Raw genomic sequence first — 18,768 nt, 5'->3', positions numbered from 1 at the left:
AGCAACAGAAATCTATTTCTTTCTTCAGTGATTTCTTCACGTGTCATGTGCATTTTATTTGTTCTTTAGTGTCCCTCAGAGCACAGAAAAACCAGCATTTTTAATTATTTTCAAGACTTTTAACATTCATCTTTAATTATTCAATGCCAATTCTAAATGCAAAACTTATCAGCAAGTCATATTTTATATGACTTGAGTTCTTTCATACCAGAGCTGTGAAAATATTACAGAAAACCAACCCAGTGGTTTTCACTACACCTTGATAACTGTTAACCTCTTCTCTGGTTGGTTGGTTAGTGAGTTAGAAAGAATTGAAAGCTAAGTGACTGTAGATTACCCTGGTTTCCCTTTCCCTTCAATACTCAGCTGGAGATGTGGGCTTACACAGTGAAGTACAATACGTGACAAAGTACAAGACAGGGATCCTTGGTCTTTGTGAAGAATACACTGCCTTTCTTCTGCACTGGAATCTAGATCTGGCTGAAACCAAAGTGTGGCTTCCTTGGGAATCAGCACCCTCCCTCCGTGTACTTAGTTGTAGATAGAACACACTCACCTTGCACCTGACTCTCTCTCAGCTCCCATATTTCCTTGGCCCACTAGACTTCTGTGCTTATGGGAATTAAAACTCCTCCATATGAATGAAGTGGCCAGATGCAGTAACCATGCAGGTTACATGTGTGTACTCTGCTCATTCTTGTGGTCCATTATCACCTTGGAGTTCCCTTATTAAACATAAGTATTAACACATAATCAATAAAAATTCACGATAGTAACGGCAGAGTATTCTAGCAGGGACAGGACTACCTTGAGAAGAGATCCTGATTGTGTGGGAGGCACACTATGGGGCTAGTCCTCCTTTGCCTGCCTTCTACCTCCTCCTAGAGTATGTTATGCCTCAACATTGTAAAGGCTGTGTATGCTAAACCCAAGCCCAACATCATTCTAAATGGAGGAAAATTGAAAGCATTCCCTCTAAAAACTGGAACAAGGCATGTATGCCCACCTTTACCACTTCTATTCAACATTTTTCTTGAAACTGTGGCCAGACCAATCAGACAGATGAAAGAAATTAAAGAGATACAAACAAAAAAGCAAAGAAATCAAACTATCACTATTTGCAGGTGACATGATTCTATACTTACAAGATTCAAAAAATTTCATTTCTCAAATAAATGAATTCATTTAGGTAGCTGGATATAAAATCAATACCCATAAATCAATTGCATTCCTATATATAAGCAATAATTCTAAAGCAAAAGAAATTAGAAAAACTACCCTATCCACAATAACCTCAAAATATACTTGGGAATCAATCTAACAAAAGAGGTAAAATGCCTCCACAAGAAAGCTACAGAGCACTAAAGAAATAAATTGAAAACCTTCAAAGATGGAAAGAGTTCCCATGCTTTTGGATAGGAGAATTAATGACAAAATGGCCATACTATCCAAAGAATTATACAGATTTAATGCAATTCTTACTAAAACCCCAATGACAGTCTTCAATAGAAAAAGTGATCTTGAAATTGACTTGGAAAAATGAGTTCCAGAATAGAAACAGCAGTTCTTAGCAAAAGTGAGACAGGAGGCATCACAATACCAGACCTTAAACTATAATACCCAGGAAAAGTAACAGAAACATTAGGGTACTGGCACCAAGATAGACATGTAGATCAATGGCACAAAATAGAAGAAACAGAGACAAGCCCCCATAAATATGGCTATCTCTTACTAGACAAAGGCACCAAGAACATACATAGGAGAACAACAGCCTCTTCAACAAATAGTACTGGGGAAACTGGAAGTCCATATGTAACATAATGAAATTAAACCTCTACATATCACTCTGCACAAATGTCAACTCAAAGTGGGTCAAAGACAGGCCCTAAAACAGAGAACCTGTGCCTAATAGGAGAAAGAGTAGATGGACCTCTTCATCGTGTCAGCTTAGGACATGACTTCCTTCACAAGACTCTTAAAGCACAACAAGTAAAAATATGAATCAATAAATGTGTTGGTTTCAAACTCAAAAGCTTCTTCTCATCAAAGGAAACAATAATATGAATGAAGAGAGAACTTACAGATGGGAGAAAATCTTTCCACACACCTCAGATAATTAATCTTCAGGATATATAAAGAACTCACAAAAACTTAACACCAAAAAAATCAATGAATGGACTAAGGAACAGAATAGATACTTCACCAAAGAAGATATATGATCAGTCAACAACATATCATCTGTAGCAATCAGAGAAATGAACATAAAAAGTGCTCTAATATTTCACTCCAGTCAGAATGGCAATTATCAAGAATACTGGCAATAATGAGTGTCAGTGAGGATGTGGGGCAAAAGATACACTCATACATTCCTGGTGGCATTACAGATTGGTGCAACTACTCTGGAAAGCAGTGTGCAGATTCCTCAGAATACTTGGGATGGAACCACCATTTGACCCAGCTATCTTACTCCTCAATTTTTCCCAAAAGATGTAAAATCAGCATACTACAGTGACACATTCACATCAATATTTGTAGCAGCTCAATTCACAATAGCTAAACTATGAAACCAACTAGATGCCCTTCAATAGGTGAATGGTTAAAAAAAAATGTAGTACATATGCACAGTGAAATATTACTCAGCCTTAAAGAAGAGTGACATTTTCAGGTAACTTGATGAATATCATACTTTTCAGGTAACTAGAGAATATCATACTAAGTGAAATAAGCCAACCCCAAAACACAAAAAAAAAACAAAATTTTTCTCTGATACATGAATGCTGATCCATAGTGAGGGTGTGGGGGTTTGGAACATAGAAGGAACCTTGGATTGTGCAAAGGGGAGTGTGGGGAGGGGTAGAGAGGAGGGGATGGGAAGGGTGGTAGAATGAGACAGACATTATTATCCTACATACATGTGTGATTACACTACTAGTGTGACTCAGCACCATGTAGAGCCAGAGGAATGAAGTTATGCTCCACTTGTATACAATGTGTCCAAATTCACTCTATTGTCATGAATAAACAATTAGAATGATGTTGGCCTTTGGTTTAGCATCTGTACCATTTACAGTGTTCTCATATGTTCATTCTATCCCTATGTTTTCTAGTGTTTTGAGCATGAAGGGTGCTGTATTTTGACATTTGCTTTTTCTGCATCTATTGAGATGATCATATAAATATTTTCCTTAGGCCTGTTGATGTGATGAATTATACTTACTGATTTTCAACCTTACACTCCTGGTTGACCACATTTGATCATGGTGTGCTATCTTCTTAATATGTTTGTGCAAACTATTTGCGAGAATTATATTGAGAATTTTTACAACTATGTTCACCAGCCCTAGTTTGTTCATCATAAATTCATGATTCCTCCAAGCAGGACCCAAGATGACTGGGAAAATGAGAATCCAAATATAGGAAGAAGGCAGAATGTCACCTGACACATTCTCAATTCCTGGAAGCCAGTATCACTAGCATCCCTTTGAGTTGGTGATCCAAAGTACAATTGGGAATCTGTGGCTGAAAAGTGCCATTTTATCACCTGGAGATTTTACCCCCTGTAATTGAGCAAATTTCAACATTTTAAAACATTTTTTGGTTAGGTTTTTAAGTGAGGTTCAATTCTCATAATTGTGTCCATTTTAAAATAAGATTTAATGACACTTGCTATGTTATAGTATAATCACCACTTTCCTTGTTTCACAACTTTTAATCACCACCTAACACTCATGTGTCCACCAGGCATTCACTCACTCTCTGCTCTCCTAGGCCCTGGCCACCAACCTTCTGCTTCCTGACTCTGGAGTTTCCATATTCAAGATTTTTCATAGGAATGAAGCATACAATCTGTGATTTCTTTGGTCTGATTTTGTTTACTGAGCTCAATATTTTTAGATTTATTCATGTTGTAACATATATCAGTTTTTCATTTCTTTCTATGGCAGGGTGATATTCTACCACTACAAATTACATATATACCAATATGCTTGTATATATGTACATATAACATGTGCTTATTCATACACTACATACATATCACCTTATTTTTTTAATCCATTCTCTTCCTTTTTATCTTTCTGTTGTTGCTGGAAATTGAACCCATGTCTTCAAACATGCTGGGCAATATTTATTCCTTTATTGATGGACAACTGGTTTTCACCTGTTTTTCAAGTGAGCATGGTGCTGCCTGGTTGCTAGGATATTTTAAAAGAAAGAGTGCAACATAGCTACATTCAGATGGAATAGGGAACATTGTAGATATCATACAACTTCTTTAAAAGAAATTTTCATAAAAAATCAAAGAAGAAAGAAAATAAAATGAAACCGTGAAGACCAGATAACAATACTGATGTAGATATCATGAAAAATTATACACAAAGTCTTTTTTCACTTAGAAACATTTTCACAAAGAAAATTTGACATGTTAGCTGAAATTATTTCAGAGGGAAAAGAGTGGCAAAGTTGCTTGAATCAGTTTTTGCAGGAGCTGCCCTTGCTTCTCTGTTCATATTGAATAACTTGTTTTATTTGAGTGTTGACCCTGATTAGCACCAAGGGACTGAGCTTGCCAAAGCCTTTGGCCACAGAATTGTGGATGCACAATAGCATGGGATAATTTCTTCACATGGTGCTTATGAACAGTGAAAACATGAGGTCTGCATAGTACAGGAGGGCAAAGGACCTGATGAACAGGATGGTGTGAGTGGTCCTTTGTTCATGGGACATTTGGGAAAGAACCTGGAGCTGCGAAGAGACATGGAGCACTATTTATGTCTGTACAAGAGGATGATCATGCATCCACTGGAAAGAATCATAAGGCCCATGAAGAAGACATCTCTTAATGTTATTAGGGTGATAAAGACACCCCTGTACATTGGCAAAGGGGGACAGTGATCATTGACAATCAGAAGACCAGGCTGGGTCTTATTGTGTGTGGCCACTGTGCAGAGGAGCTGGTTCCTGGTAATGGACATGGTGAGAGCACGCAAGAATAGAAATAGCCACAGGATTGGATTTGCAGACTTAAATTTGAAGTTGGCAACCAGAAGCCACTGGGAACTGAGGGTGATGGCCTGAAGCACACTCAGTACCCAGGTGGTGCTGATGGAGAGTCCCATCATTACCTTGTGCAGAAAAACCAGCATGTTTTATTTGAAGTCCCCTGGAATGTCCTCTGCCTTCCCAGATGTCTGTAGAACCAAAGGCCCATAGTGAGAAGCATGAGGACATGTGTTGGAGCCAAGTGGGGGATGGGGAAGTTGGTGAGTTTGGGCTTGGGGCCCCCAAGGACAGTGGATGTGTGAAGGCCAAGCAGAAAGGTGTTGGTTGAGATCCCAATGCCAGCTTGGGGATAGAAGTCATCCTTATGTCAATGTAACTGAAACGTTAGTTCATCTTCATGCAGATGTTGAAGCAAATAGTTCTGAAAGGAGATACAAGAGTGTATGACAGCATCAGTATTGTTATTGGCAGGCTCCCAGTCATCAGCTCACACTTTTCTTTCTCTAGAATCATTATTTATTAAAATAGTTCTATGTAAATAGGAGTGACTGATTCCACACAGTAATTTCAAGTCAAGAGCTCGGATGTGGCTCTGGGTTGAGTGCTGGCCAACATCCATGAAGCCCTGGCTTCTGCCCAAAACACTGCATACACATTGCATATGTGTCAATACATATATGAGCATCATTTATTCCTCCAAGGAGTGATTTTTTTTATCTTCCCCCTTACCTCATGGAGTACCCATATATATCTTTATCTGTAAGCCAGTAGGACCTACTGTGCTTTAGTTTATGTCATTAGTTACATAATTTTATGAGTAGCTTTTCTTTACTTTCCTATTTTTCCTCCATATATCTTAAGAGTGGAGATGCCTCCTTATTTACCTTTGGATCTGGAAGACCCAAAACAGTGCTACCTAAATCGATAGTGTTCACTAAAGATTCTGATTTAAGTCCTGGAGAAGTGGAAATAGGAATCTTCCAGGAAAACTGTCTCAAGAGACACATTCTCATGGTTTATTTATAGAAGTGGAGAACCCTGTGGGATTTTGTAGTAAGTATCACAGACCCAACAGGCTGTGTTCAGCTGTGGTCCATGTTGTGGTTTGGGTGTGAGTTGTTCCCCCAAAAGCTCATGAGTGAGACAATGAGAAAAGGATCAGAGGAGAAATGATGGGGTTGTAAGAGTCTTAACCCAATCTGTAATTTAATCCCCTGACAGGGATTTACTGAGTGGGAACTGAAGTGGTAGGGTGTGGCAGGAGGTGGTGGGAATTGGGGCATGGCTTTGGGTTTATATTTGTATCTGGCAAAGGGAGTCTCTCTCTCTCTCTCTCTCTCTCTCTCTCTCTCTCTCTCTCCTTCCTGATCACCATTTAAGCTGCTTACCTCAGCCAGTTTCCACACTCCCCTGCTGTGATGTTCAGCCTGACCCCGAGCCCCAAAGAATGGAGCCAGCCTTCTATGAACTAAGACCTTTGAAACTATGAACCCTCAAATAGAACTTTCCCCCTCTACAGTTGTACTGGTCAGGTTCTTCATTTGCAGCAGCAAAAAAGTTGACTAAAAACAGTCCCATACTTACTAGCTGGGTGAGAATTTTCAATCTATTAACATCATGAAAAGTAGATAAGGACAATATTTTTTGTGGGGAGTGGGGGAACAGGTGTTGAACTCAGGTGCACTCAACCACTGAGCCAGATATCCAGCCTTATTTTGTATTTTACATAGAGATAGGGTCTCACTGAGTGCCTTCGCACCTCGGTTTTTCTGAGGTTGGCTTTGAACTTGTAAATTTTTTTCTCAACCTCCTGATCTTATGGGATTACAGACATGTGCCACCATGCCTAGCTATGATAATATTTCTCCCATAGCAGTATTGGAGTAAACAAGTAAATACATTAAAGAATATTTAGAAAATGCTTGATGGGCATGAAGCACTATAATATTGTTAATTATTGGCTCACTATCCTTCACCACCTAACTTTATTTTGGGAGAGTAGTAAATTAAAGATTTCATAACTGAGAGGAGAAAAGCCTACCATAACATTGAATTTCTCTGGCAAACTTTGATCCTTGGTTACTGGAGAAATTCTACTTTTTGAAAAATATATTCCACTTTGTCCAGGAAATATCATCAGATATTTCTACATTCATAATCCACTGTGTTGAGACAGCTGGTAGAGACTCTTTCTCAATTAGCAGTAAAGAAATGCCATATTTTATGTTTCTTTTTTTTTTTAATTTCAGACCTGAGTATTAGAAGAGAAAATTGATCCTCTTTCAACTGTAAAAGCGTTCCTTTTTCTTTGTAGTCTCTCCAGCATTTATCACTGTTTGTATTCTTGATAAATGCCATTCTGACTGGTGTGAGGTAAAAATCTAGTGAACTTCTTGTTTGCATTTTGGTAATAACTAGATATGTTGGATTTTTTCATATATCCACTGATCCTTTGTATTTCTTCTTTGGTAAGTTTTTGATTCATTGTCCACTTCTTAAGTTAGTTATTTGCATTTTTTAATAAGTTTTTTGAATTTTTTTATGTATTCTAGATGTTAACCCTCTGTGAGAATAGTTAGCAAAGATTTTCTCCCTGATGTGTACATTTGCTCTCTCTTCACATTATTCTTTCTTTTGCTGGGAAGAAATTTTTTGATTTAATGCTGTTCCACATATTAACACTTTCTGGTCTTTCCTGAGCTTTAGGGGTTGTATTGAGAATGTCCCTGCCTGTGCCTATGTGCTGGAGTGTTGACACTACATTTTCTTCTAGGATGTGCATAGTTTCTGACTTATATTCTAGATGTTTGATCTCTTTTGAGTTGATTTTCATACAGGGTGAGGCATAAGAGTCTAGTCTCATTTTTCTATATATTGATAAACAGTTTTCTAAGCACCATTTTTCAAAAAGGCTGTCTTTTCTGCCAATTGTTTTTGACTCATTTGTCAAAGATCATATGACTGGATCTGTGTGGTTTTATCTGTGTGTTTTCTTCTGTACCATTGGTGTATATGTCTATTTTCCTGTTAGTATGATGCATTTTTTTTTTTACTATAACTCTATAGTATAATTGGAAGTCTGGTATTGTGATTCCTCTAGCTTTTTTTTTTTTTTTGGCTTAGAATTGGTTTAGCTATTCTGGTTCTTTTATTCTGCCGAGTGAAAGTTGGAACTGCTTTCTTTTTTCTAGTTCTGTGAAATATGTCATTGTCATGTAGATTGGGGTCTGATTGAATCTGTATATTGTTTTGGTAGTATGGCAATTTCAACAATATTATTTCTGCCTATCCATTAACATATTTTTATCTTCTGTGGTCTTCTTCTTCAATTTCTTTCTTCAATGTTCCATAGTTTTAGGTGTACAGGTCTTTCATCTCCATGGTGAGATTTATTCATAGGTACTTTTTTTTTGAGGCTCTTTTTAGTGGGATTATTTTCCTCATGTATTTTTTAATAGATTCATTGTTGGCTTGTAAAAAAAATTGATTATTGTATGTTTATTTTGTAACCTACACCTTGGCTGATCTTGTTACCTCTAATGGTGTTTTGGTGGAGCTTTTTGAATCTTTTAAGTATAGGATCATATCATCTATAAAGAGTGATAATTTGCCTTCTTTTCTCTTGTTAATCCCCTTTATTTTCTTCAGTAATTACTCTGGCTAATATTTTTAGTACTATAATTAGGTGTGGTGAGAGTGGACATACGTGTCTTTTCCAGATTCTAAAGGAAATATGTTTAATTTCCCCCCATTTATGTTAAGTTGGCTTTGGGTTTTTCACACAGTAACAAAACTAATACATGTGACTATGTGAATAAATCTAAAATGTATTAACCTACCTATACAAAATCAGAAATCAAATGTCACAGTGCACATAATTTTATTCACACGTAACATCCAGAAATTGGAAATCACAGAGAGAGAAGCTGGAATAGTGATTGCCCAGGCCCATGAGGGCATGAGAGTGAGTGGTCGTTCAATGGTCACAAAGTGTTCTTTGTGGTGATAAAATGAAGTGAAACAAGATAAGGTGGAAATCATGTCACATCACTGTAAATGTCACTGAATCTTACATTTTAAAGTGGTCACTGTATGAGAGGTTAATCTCAAAAAACTAAAAGTATCAGAAAACTCTATCCTCTACTGCATAGCAGGGGATTCTGGTTTTAGGTGGTGGAAAGGCATTGTGGAGCAACTGTAGGTATTTTACATTTCTACCGTTTTACATTTGTACCAAGAATATAAGGGGTCCAGTTTCTCCACATTATTACAAACACTTTCCATGTAGATGCCCTAATTTCTGTCTCTTACTGCTTTAGATAAATTTCCCATGCTACACTTAATAAGAGTGGTGAAAGTGGATACCCTTCTCTTGTTTCTGATCTTAGAGAAAATGATTTCAGCATTTCCCCACTCAGTATGTTGCCCACTATGAGTTTTTCATGTGTAGATAGCCTTTGGTGTTTAGGTGCAGTTTTCTATATTTGTTTTGAGAGTATTTATGATGAAGAGGTATCGAGTTTCTGAACTTCTCAGGATGATTCTATGGTCTTTGTTCTTCACTCTCTTCATGCAATGCTTTACATTTACTGATTGTTATCTGTGGGACCATCCTTGCATTCACAGGGTCGGACCCACTTAAACGGTGTATAATATTTTATATGCTGCTATGTTCAATTCACTTGCAATGCATTGAAAAATTTTGCATCTATTCCCATCAGGGATATTGATTTGTAATTTTCTTGTGTCCTTTTCTGATTTTGATGTGGAGGTAATAATAAAACCCAAGTTCAAAGTCAATATTATTGACAAATTCACAATTTTATTGAAAGAGAATTGAATGAAGCAAAGGGCCCTTCTCAGCACAAGAGCCCAGAATCAACATAAGCATGTTAGAAGAGCCTTGCAGCAGATCATGAGTACTACATGTAAATGGGTACAAAGAACAGCAGCAGGTACATTTCCATGTAGGTCTTATGCTGGTCATCACACTTCCTGTTGGAATTCACTTGAAAAACATATGTACAAAGATAAAGTTAATAATTGTTTCATGAGGACCAAGGCATTAAACCAAGTCCAAGGCCCCTCTGAGCTTGGATCCTTGTGTGATTATACAGGTTGCACACTCATGCAGTTGTTCCAGTCTTGTCTCTGTTTCTCTCTCTCTCTCTCTCTCTCTCTCTCTCTCTCTCTCTCTCTCTCTCTCTCTCTCTCTCTCTCTCTCTCTCTCTCTCCCTCCCCTCCATCTCCCACCCCTCCCTTCCTCTTTTCTTCCCTCTCTCCCTCCCTCCCTCCCTTCCTTCCTTCCTTCCTTCCTTCCTTCCTTCCTTCCTTCCTTCCTTCTTGTCTCTCTTTCTTTTAAAAAGAATACTAACCATGAAATCCACTCTATTAGGCAAACTCTTAAGTGGTAACTATAGCACTGGTAATTCTTATGCCTAATATAATAAAGTTTCTAGAGTTGAACTGAAACATTATTCCTCTTAACCTGTGTTCCATTCTCCCCTGGGCTCTGTTAATCATCACTGTACTTACCTCTGCTTTGATGAGTTTGAATATTTTATATACCTTATATAGGTGGATCATGCAAAATGTGTCCTGTGGTTCACTAATTTCCCTAGGGTAATGAGCTCCAGTTCATCCTTACTGTCACAGATGGTAGTGTTAAATTCTTTTTAAAGACTGAATAATACACTACATGTTCTTTAGCCTTTCATCTAGAGGTGTTAGCTATCTCTATATCTTTGTTATTGGTAGTCATGCTGTCATAAATATAGGAGTTTTACAATGTCATGGAGATCTTGATTTCAGTTTACATATATATATTGTGAAGGGGGTTGGCTGCACCATTATATATTTCCACCAACATTATATAGGTTTGGTGATTCTCCACATATTCTCTAGCAAGTCTCATCATTAGTTTTTGTTTATTTTTTGATAGTCTCCCTAATGGGCATGAGATGATATCTCATTGTGGTTTTTGTTTCCTGTTTTTTTATTAGATTTGTATACACATGTGGGCTACAGTGTGATATTACTACCATACAAGGGGTACCATACAGGGGGTTCCCAGGGGTTTCTGGGTCCAAGCACTTGACATCCTGAACAAAGAATTGAACAAGGTACAAGAACTAGGCAGGCAAAGCAGAGCTTTACTGAAATTAAAGGTGTACACTCTGGAAGAGCACAGTGGGCTGAGCTGCCACATAGCTCAAGGTCCCGTCTACACAGTGCAGCTTGCTCTCATGGTGCAGTACTACTTCTCCCTCTTCTCACCTAGGTGGATCTGGGGTTGGTTGGCACCTGGATTGACAGCTGAATTTGACATTATTTCTTCTCAAGTGCCAACACATAAATCCCCCCCAAGATAAATACAGAAGGAGAGCAATCCACAGTGATAAGAAGTAAACTTTAGTTTGTTCCCTTGAGCAGTTGTGCATGCCCAAGATGGGACACTCTCCCTTCAGTGTCTTGAATTCCCCTTGTGTTCATTTAGCTTCTTCCTTTTAGCAATAAGTTGATTCACTTTCCCCTCACAGGAAGTTATTAGGGGGGCTTAGGGGCTCTAGCCATTCCCTATGCCTACCTGACACATAACACTGGTTCCTGAACACAGTGCAGAATGAATTAACCAAGGTAATTAGCACATTCATCATGTCTTTTATGTGCATGCATCTCCTGGATGATCAACTGATAAGGAGTATTTTTGTTGCTTGCTCACTTTCTATATATCTTCCTTGGGAAATGTCTCTTAAGACCCTTTGTTCTTTGTAAAACTGGGTTATTTATTTCTTGCTGTAGACTTCTAGAGTTCTTCATTTTTGGTATTAACTCCTTATGTGATGTGTGTTTTTCAAAAAGTTTCCCCATTTTATGACCTGTTCTTTTGTTCTTTTACTTGTTTACTTTGCTGTGCAGAATCTTTTTATTTGAATAAGAAACTATTGGTTTATATCTGAATGCACTTCTTGGTTGTTTTGAATTAATATCCAAGAAATCATTGTCTGAGCAAATGTCCTAAATTTTTTCTCTATTTCCTTCTTTATATTTCCTCTCCTCAGAGACTTACCCTTTATTCTGAATTGATGCACAATAAATTTAGATGATGATGGGCTACAGTGTGATAATCTAATCCATGTGTATATTTTATAAAGATCAAATTGGAATAATTAGCTTACCTACCGCCTTGGGGTGTGAAGGATGGTAGAGATTGGTAAACATCTCCCCATGTTTCTTCTAGTAGTTTTACAGATTCACATCTCACATTTAAATCTTTCATTCACTGTGAGTGTGAGGTAAAGAAAGATTCAGTCTTTGCTGTGTATGTGGATATCTGGTCTCAGCACTTTACTGAAAAGCCTGGCCTTTCACCATCATGTGCTATTGACATACTTGCCAAAGTCTGTATGTGTGTGAATTTATGTCTCTGGTCTTGGTTCAGTTCCATTGTTTTACATATTTTCAGTTATTCTAGTACCAGAGTGTTCCTGTTTACTGAAATAAGAGAGATGACAAAACTACCACATACGGTGTCCAGGAAAAGGAAGGACAAAGTCCTGTATTCCACAGGGTAAGACAGGAACTAGCCCCTCCCCTTGACTCTCTTCTTCTTCATACAGGGGATTGTGGTTGAAGGAGTCTCCCCTATATGAAGACTGTGGTTGGAGGAGACCTCGACTTTTGGGGGGGGATGAGACTCACTGGTAAAATAAGATTACTCTTCTCATTCCCTTCAATACAAATATTCTCTGGTTTGTGTTCTTTCATGATACTCATACTTAACTTAATTGTGGATTTCTCATGAAAATGTCTTGGTCTGGGAATCATTACATCATTGTTATGTGTGGGGTATGGGCTGAGGTTTTCTCTTCTTCATACTATCATTCTCTAGTTCTGTTAGATAGAAACCAAGACCCAGGCTCTAGGGGCCACTGTGCTGAACCCTCTTAACAGAACTGGGTGCCATATCTGTATGTATACTAATTGTGGCATTTAGATACTTGTGTATTTGCTTTTGGATTTATCCACTACCTACCATATGTATATTTGTTTCATTTAAGAACAATGTATGAATTTTAAATCCATACCTCTGTAAGAAAATAATTTGCCTATTAGAATACACTGTTGGTATACATTACCACAGATGTTATCTAAAATTTTATAATTTCAGATGAAACGCTATTTCTCAAAGTTACTCAGCTCACTGCAGTTTTAAAGTTTTTCTTTTCATTTACCCACATTAGAGTACACTTTTTGTAAAATGAATTCCGTGGTTATGAAAATTGGCAGGCATATATTTATGTCATCCTAGGACAGTACAGAAAAGTTCCTTTACCTTAAAAGTTATCTAAGTGTTTTTTTCTTTGTTATTATTATCTTTGTTTACAATCTTCTTTGGAGACAAAGTCTTGCTGTGATATCTAGGTTGGTCTCACTCTTGTGGATTTATGTTATTCTGCCTCAGCTTCCTGAGTACCTGGGACTGTGGACACAGGATGCCAGGCCACATCCACTCTTTCTTTGTGGCTGCTATTTTCCCCAACCCTAAAACCAGTAGTCTCATCTCAAGTCTATATTTTCTCCTTCTCAGGAATGTCATATAAAATGAACTGAAATAATTACCCTTTGCATCCCAGGTCCTTTCACTTAGAAAAATGCATTTAATTTTCATTATTTTGGTTGAGCAATTCAAAAGGGTACTCTTTTTGTTGAATGAAAATTTCTTGCAAATATGATAATTGCTTTTCCATTAATTTTTCCAAAGAATGTCTTTATTCCTTCCAATTTACATCATTAGTGAATAAATTGGTGTCAACACTTGCATATGTAACAGTGGCCCACCTCATGCTTTGAATATAGCCCTTGCTGCTCTGTCACTGAAACTTCTTTGAAAATGAATGTGTTTTCTTTTTCTCTTCTCCTTTCTCAGTCCTTCACCTTGGAGCAGGGAATAAGATTTCTTTTCCCTATCCTAGACCCAGTTATCTGTCTTGAGCAGCCACCTACCACAGGAACCAGGTAATTCAGATTTACAGGGATCTCCCGAAGTAAAAGTGAATTATCTCCTACAGGGAGCTCTTGGTATACAGTCTTTGAATAACTTCTTAAAAAACAAACAAGCAAACAAAAACAAAAACCTTGTTTCTTCTGATGGGCTGAATCACAGCCTCTTGGCCAAGGGTCCCCTGTAGTTCTCCTTTGCTAGTCAAACAATATACCTGCTTTTTTCTTTTTCTGAAAATCATGTCCTCCTTATTAAACTGGAAGCAGAGACAAAAACCAAGTCTTAACTAACACAACATTTCTTTGGCATCACTTTATAAATAATTTGGATAAAATCTGGAAGTGTGATCACTGGTTCATATGGTAAATTTATAAAGGATAAAAACTACAGTGCTCCTTGACCAGAGCACTGTATTTGGCATCCCAGAAACAATCAAGGAGACTCCCTGTGCTCTGGAACCAAATGAAATTTGTTACTTTTGGGATTTTTGTGAGTGTGTGCCATTTATGACTGCTTAGTAGGATCTTCTAATCCTTTAATTTCCCAGTGACATGTGCTGTTAAACATGGTTTCAGAGGTCTACATACCATTTATAGAGCTTGTTTTTAGAAGGGTCTTTATGCGTCTCCTCTTCCCTGCCACTATTGGTGTATTCTGCAACTACTGGTACACAGTAGTCTATAATTTCTACTAATTGGACATAATCATTCATTTAGGAAATCCCCTTTTACATGTTGATAATTTCATCAATGAGAAATTGCACATGGTACAGAGTTTCTACAAGTTGCCTCCTCTGTACTCAATTTTCATTTGTTTAGGTCATAATTTTAAAGGCAACATTGCAGAGAGTACCACTGATGTTATGAGGTAATAGAATAGAAGATAAATGACATTGTAATATTTCACAAATTTTATCTTTTGAAGTATTCCATGAAATAAAAGGCTGTCACCTATTTACAAGTACAACTCTGATATTTTTCCTTTTTCTACTTAAAAGAATACTGTGAATCCATGATTTTCATGGCATGAATTATCAAGGGTAGTAATTTTCCATGTTTTTGAATTTGACATCTTAAACTCAGGTGAAACAACTTATCCAAAAATTGAAGAGACTGTTTGTACATGAAGCAACATACCCTTGAATGGTTGAACAGCACAGAGTGGTGCTTAACTGAATGCATAACAAGAACTCCTCCTCCTCCTTTGGATAGATTACAAGGTGGTTTAAACCTATAATGACAGTGACTTGGGAGGTTGAGGCAGGAGGATCACAAGTTCAAGGTCAGCCTCAAACAACTTAGCAAGGGGCTATGCAACTTATTAAAACCCAGTCTCAAAATAAATAAAAAGGGATGGGATTGTGGCTCAGTAGTTAATAACTGGTGGGTTCAAACCCTGTCCCTCTCCAAAAAATTCTTTGGAACATATTCACTAAAATATCTTTAAAAATTGTGTATTATAATCTTTAGAATTATAATATATAATTTTTTTATTTTAGAGATTTTTTTCACATCTCTTTATAATGTCACTGGAAACTTTGAAAGACATATTTTTATATGTGCATTTTATGGGGTACGTTATTGTAACTCATTGAATGTGTATAAGTTGTAGTAATGAGATCACAGTAATAAGTATTTCCATCTTCTCAACTGTTAATTACATGTATGTGTCAGGAATTTCATTTTAAAACCCATTTTAGGTTCTTTCAACCAATAGTTACCCTACAGTACCTAAGAAGTACAGGAGGTGATTCCTTTCTGTTCTTGGTACCCTTCACTGAACTCCCTCTGCTCTTCCCATTCTCTGTTGTGACCACTATTCTATTCTTTTCTACTAGATTTACTTATTACTTTCCACAAATGAATGAGAATGTAGTGTTTGCCCTTCTGTATCTGGTGTATTTCACTTAACTTAATGGAGGTCATTGGGCACTTTTTGTTATGGTAAGGTGCATATATCAGAAAATTTACCATTTTGATTCTTTCTAATAGTACAGGTCAGAGGCAGTAAGCACAATCATGCTATTGTGAAAGCAATCACCATCCATCTCCAGTGCTTTTTCTTCTACCCAAACTATCCCTGTGCAGTTACCATATAAAAACTCCTCACTGATCCCCTTCCTCAGCCCTGGTAATTACCATTATATTTTCTGTCTGTGTAAATTTCTACTCTTGGTTTCACCTTCTACAATATTCTTTCAATGTTGGTTCTTTTTTTAGAAAAAAAATTATTTGTAGATAGACACAATATCTTTATTTTATTTATTTGTTTTTATGTGGTACAGAGGATGGAAACCAGTGCCTCACACATGCCAGGCACTGAGCCACACCCCTAGCCACAGAATTTTTCTTTTGTGACTAACAGTTCACTTGCAGTTATTCCCTCAGGCATTCACTGTTTTGTTTCAAGATAAATAATGTCTTGTGTTATGCCTAGGCCACATTTGGTATATACATTTTATACTTTTAGACATTGAGTTGTTTGTACTATGGGCTATGAACACTAATGCTACTATAAGCACTGGTGTACATATGATAACTTGAGTCCTTGCATTCAATATTTTTTAGCAAATCAATAAAAGAACTACTGATGGATCAGGTGGTAGTTCACAACAATAAATATCGACATAGTTATGTAAAATAATGCTCATTGGAGCACCTATGAGAAAGTGCTGTGCACTCTCATTGTGTTCATAAATGGTAACCTAGGCTGTGAAGGTGAGACACACTTCATAAGAATTTCTTGTTGACACAAAGCAGATATTTTGGGCCCATGCTGTCTCAAAAAGGCACATGATTGACATTTCTATGTGAATCAAAATAAACTGATTTTACAAAGCACGCATATCTCCACTAAATTCAGCAAGTATATATTCTATGCCATGATGTATTGTTCAGAAGTCAGCGTATCAGCACATTCTGAGAACTGGTCCATCACTCAGCAGTTAAACATGTGCTATCTTCCCCAAAAAGGATTTCAAAAATGTAAGAGTTTGTTTTTCAGTACAGATTAGCAGTAAAGGACTAGTTGTGGCATAGCCATTGGACACCATCATCTTTATTGAATGACAAACGGGGTCATTATTCCACATAGATCTTGAGGAGGAGAAAAGGCAGTCCAAAGAGTACATGAACATGAAACAGCTCATGAGCAGCAGGATGGTCCTGGTGGCCCTCTGTACAGGGGAGGATTTTGGAGAAAGACTGGTGTTGTGAAGATGCTGGGAGTGCCTCTTGTGCCTGCACAGGAAGTTTATCATGTAACCACTGGAGAGGGCCATGAGCCCTATGAGAAAGACATCCCAGAATACACCCAAAATAGAAGATAAATGCCTGAGGAAGTAACTCATTGGTAAAATTTTGCAGGTTTCAACAAAAAATACAAGACCATGTGAGGTCACATTGGGGATGACAGTAGAAGGAAATAAGAACTGAGCATTTAGCAATATGTAGAAGACCCACAGGAACATAAAGGAACACATGCTTTGTTGTGGAGATTTACATTTGAACTTTGCCAAGCAGGAGCTTCTGGGACTGAGGGTGATGGCCTGGAGGACACTCAGCAGGGAGGTAGCATAAATGGAGAAGCCTCTCAAAAACCTATGCAAGTAGAGAAGTGATTTGCATTTGATGTCATCCCAAAAGTCCTGAGACACATAAATATTTGTAGCAGTATACCCCATAATTATCAGCATCCCTAGGTGGACTAGGGCCAATAGACCAGTGATGAGGTTGGTGGGCTTGAGCCTGTGCTGGAGAAGGAACGTGAAGATGTGGAAGACAAGGAGGATGGCGTTGGCTGAGATCCCAATGCCAACTTCAGAGAAGAATGCATATCTCATACTAATGAAATCATATAGTTGGTTGGTCATTTTTATCTTATAGGCAAGAAATCACATAGTGTATATCTTGGGAGAAAATGAACAGAAATTATTTCAAAAAGAACCACCTTCATCAATCTCAACCTAAACTCTTACCATCAGAAAACATGTGGCTTTACCTCAACACCCCTTTTTCCCCTTCAGTAGTCAAGTCTGTCTGGTACCCTCCAGATGCCATTCCTCTATTACAACCAGATCATATCTGGATTATGTAAAGATTGTTGGGCTCCCACTGTGCATCAGCTTTTGTATACATTTATAATTACCTTACATTATTGAAAATAGATTTTGATTATAATCTCACCTTCAGATTTTCTTGTTACTGTCTTACTTGGTTTCATCTTTCTCTTCTTGATTAACCCCCAGGTGTATATTGAAAACTCAACAATTTTTGGTGAATTCAACAGGAAAGACTGCATAATAGTGGATAATCCCAACTTACTTAAGAAATTAATCTTAGTGAAGTAGATTAACACATAGGTTTGTTATTTTATTGCTGGTTTTGTTCTCATTTTTTTTATCAGACCTACAACTTTAATACATCAACTGCACCAACATTGAGAAGTACACACTCTAAAGCATGTTTGAATTTGTATCTGTGATCTTCCATTGAGTTCATGTGACCTTGAGCAGTCTGTGATGCTAAACTCTGATCATCTCATCTGTAAAATATGGGGAGTAATATTACCTGTATTCTGGAATTATTATGTGTGAAAGAAGATGAAGTACCAAATATAAAATGTTTCTAAAATATGACCTTTAGAAATATTGGCCATTATGTTTTTATTATGCACTTACTCAAACATGTGATTTGGGAAAACTAATTCTGTTTTTAATAATGACTACCTTCATTGCCTCACAAAATTCCCCAAATGTTTGAACA

At 37.3% G+C, this 18,768-nt stretch overlaps 1 protein-coding gene across 1 annotated transcript in view; it reads right to left on the bottom strand.

Annotated features, from left to right (window-relative positions):
* LOC306650430 (vomeronasal type-1 receptor 90-like) overlaps nt 1-17,876 on the bottom strand; it is a gene marked incomplete at both ends in the record, with an annotated part of 91,086 nt that extends 73,210 nt beyond the window's left edge. Inside the window, one exon of the mRNA XM_079122463.1 lies at nt 17,553-17,876. Coding sequence (XP_078978589.1) covers nt 17,553-17,876 — 324 coding nt within the window. The remainder of the gene's footprint in view (nt 1-17,552) is intronic.
* Nucleotides 17,877-18,768: the final 892 nt, after the last annotated feature.

This window comes from Sciurus vulgaris (genome assembly GCF_902686455.1).
Source record: "Sciurus vulgaris genome assembly, chromosome: 19".
NCBI lineage: Eukaryota > Metazoa > Chordata > Mammalia > Rodentia > Sciuridae > Sciurus > Sciurus vulgaris.
Note: the sequence above shows the minus strand (reverse complement) of the source record. Positions and strands in the feature narration are given on the sequence as shown.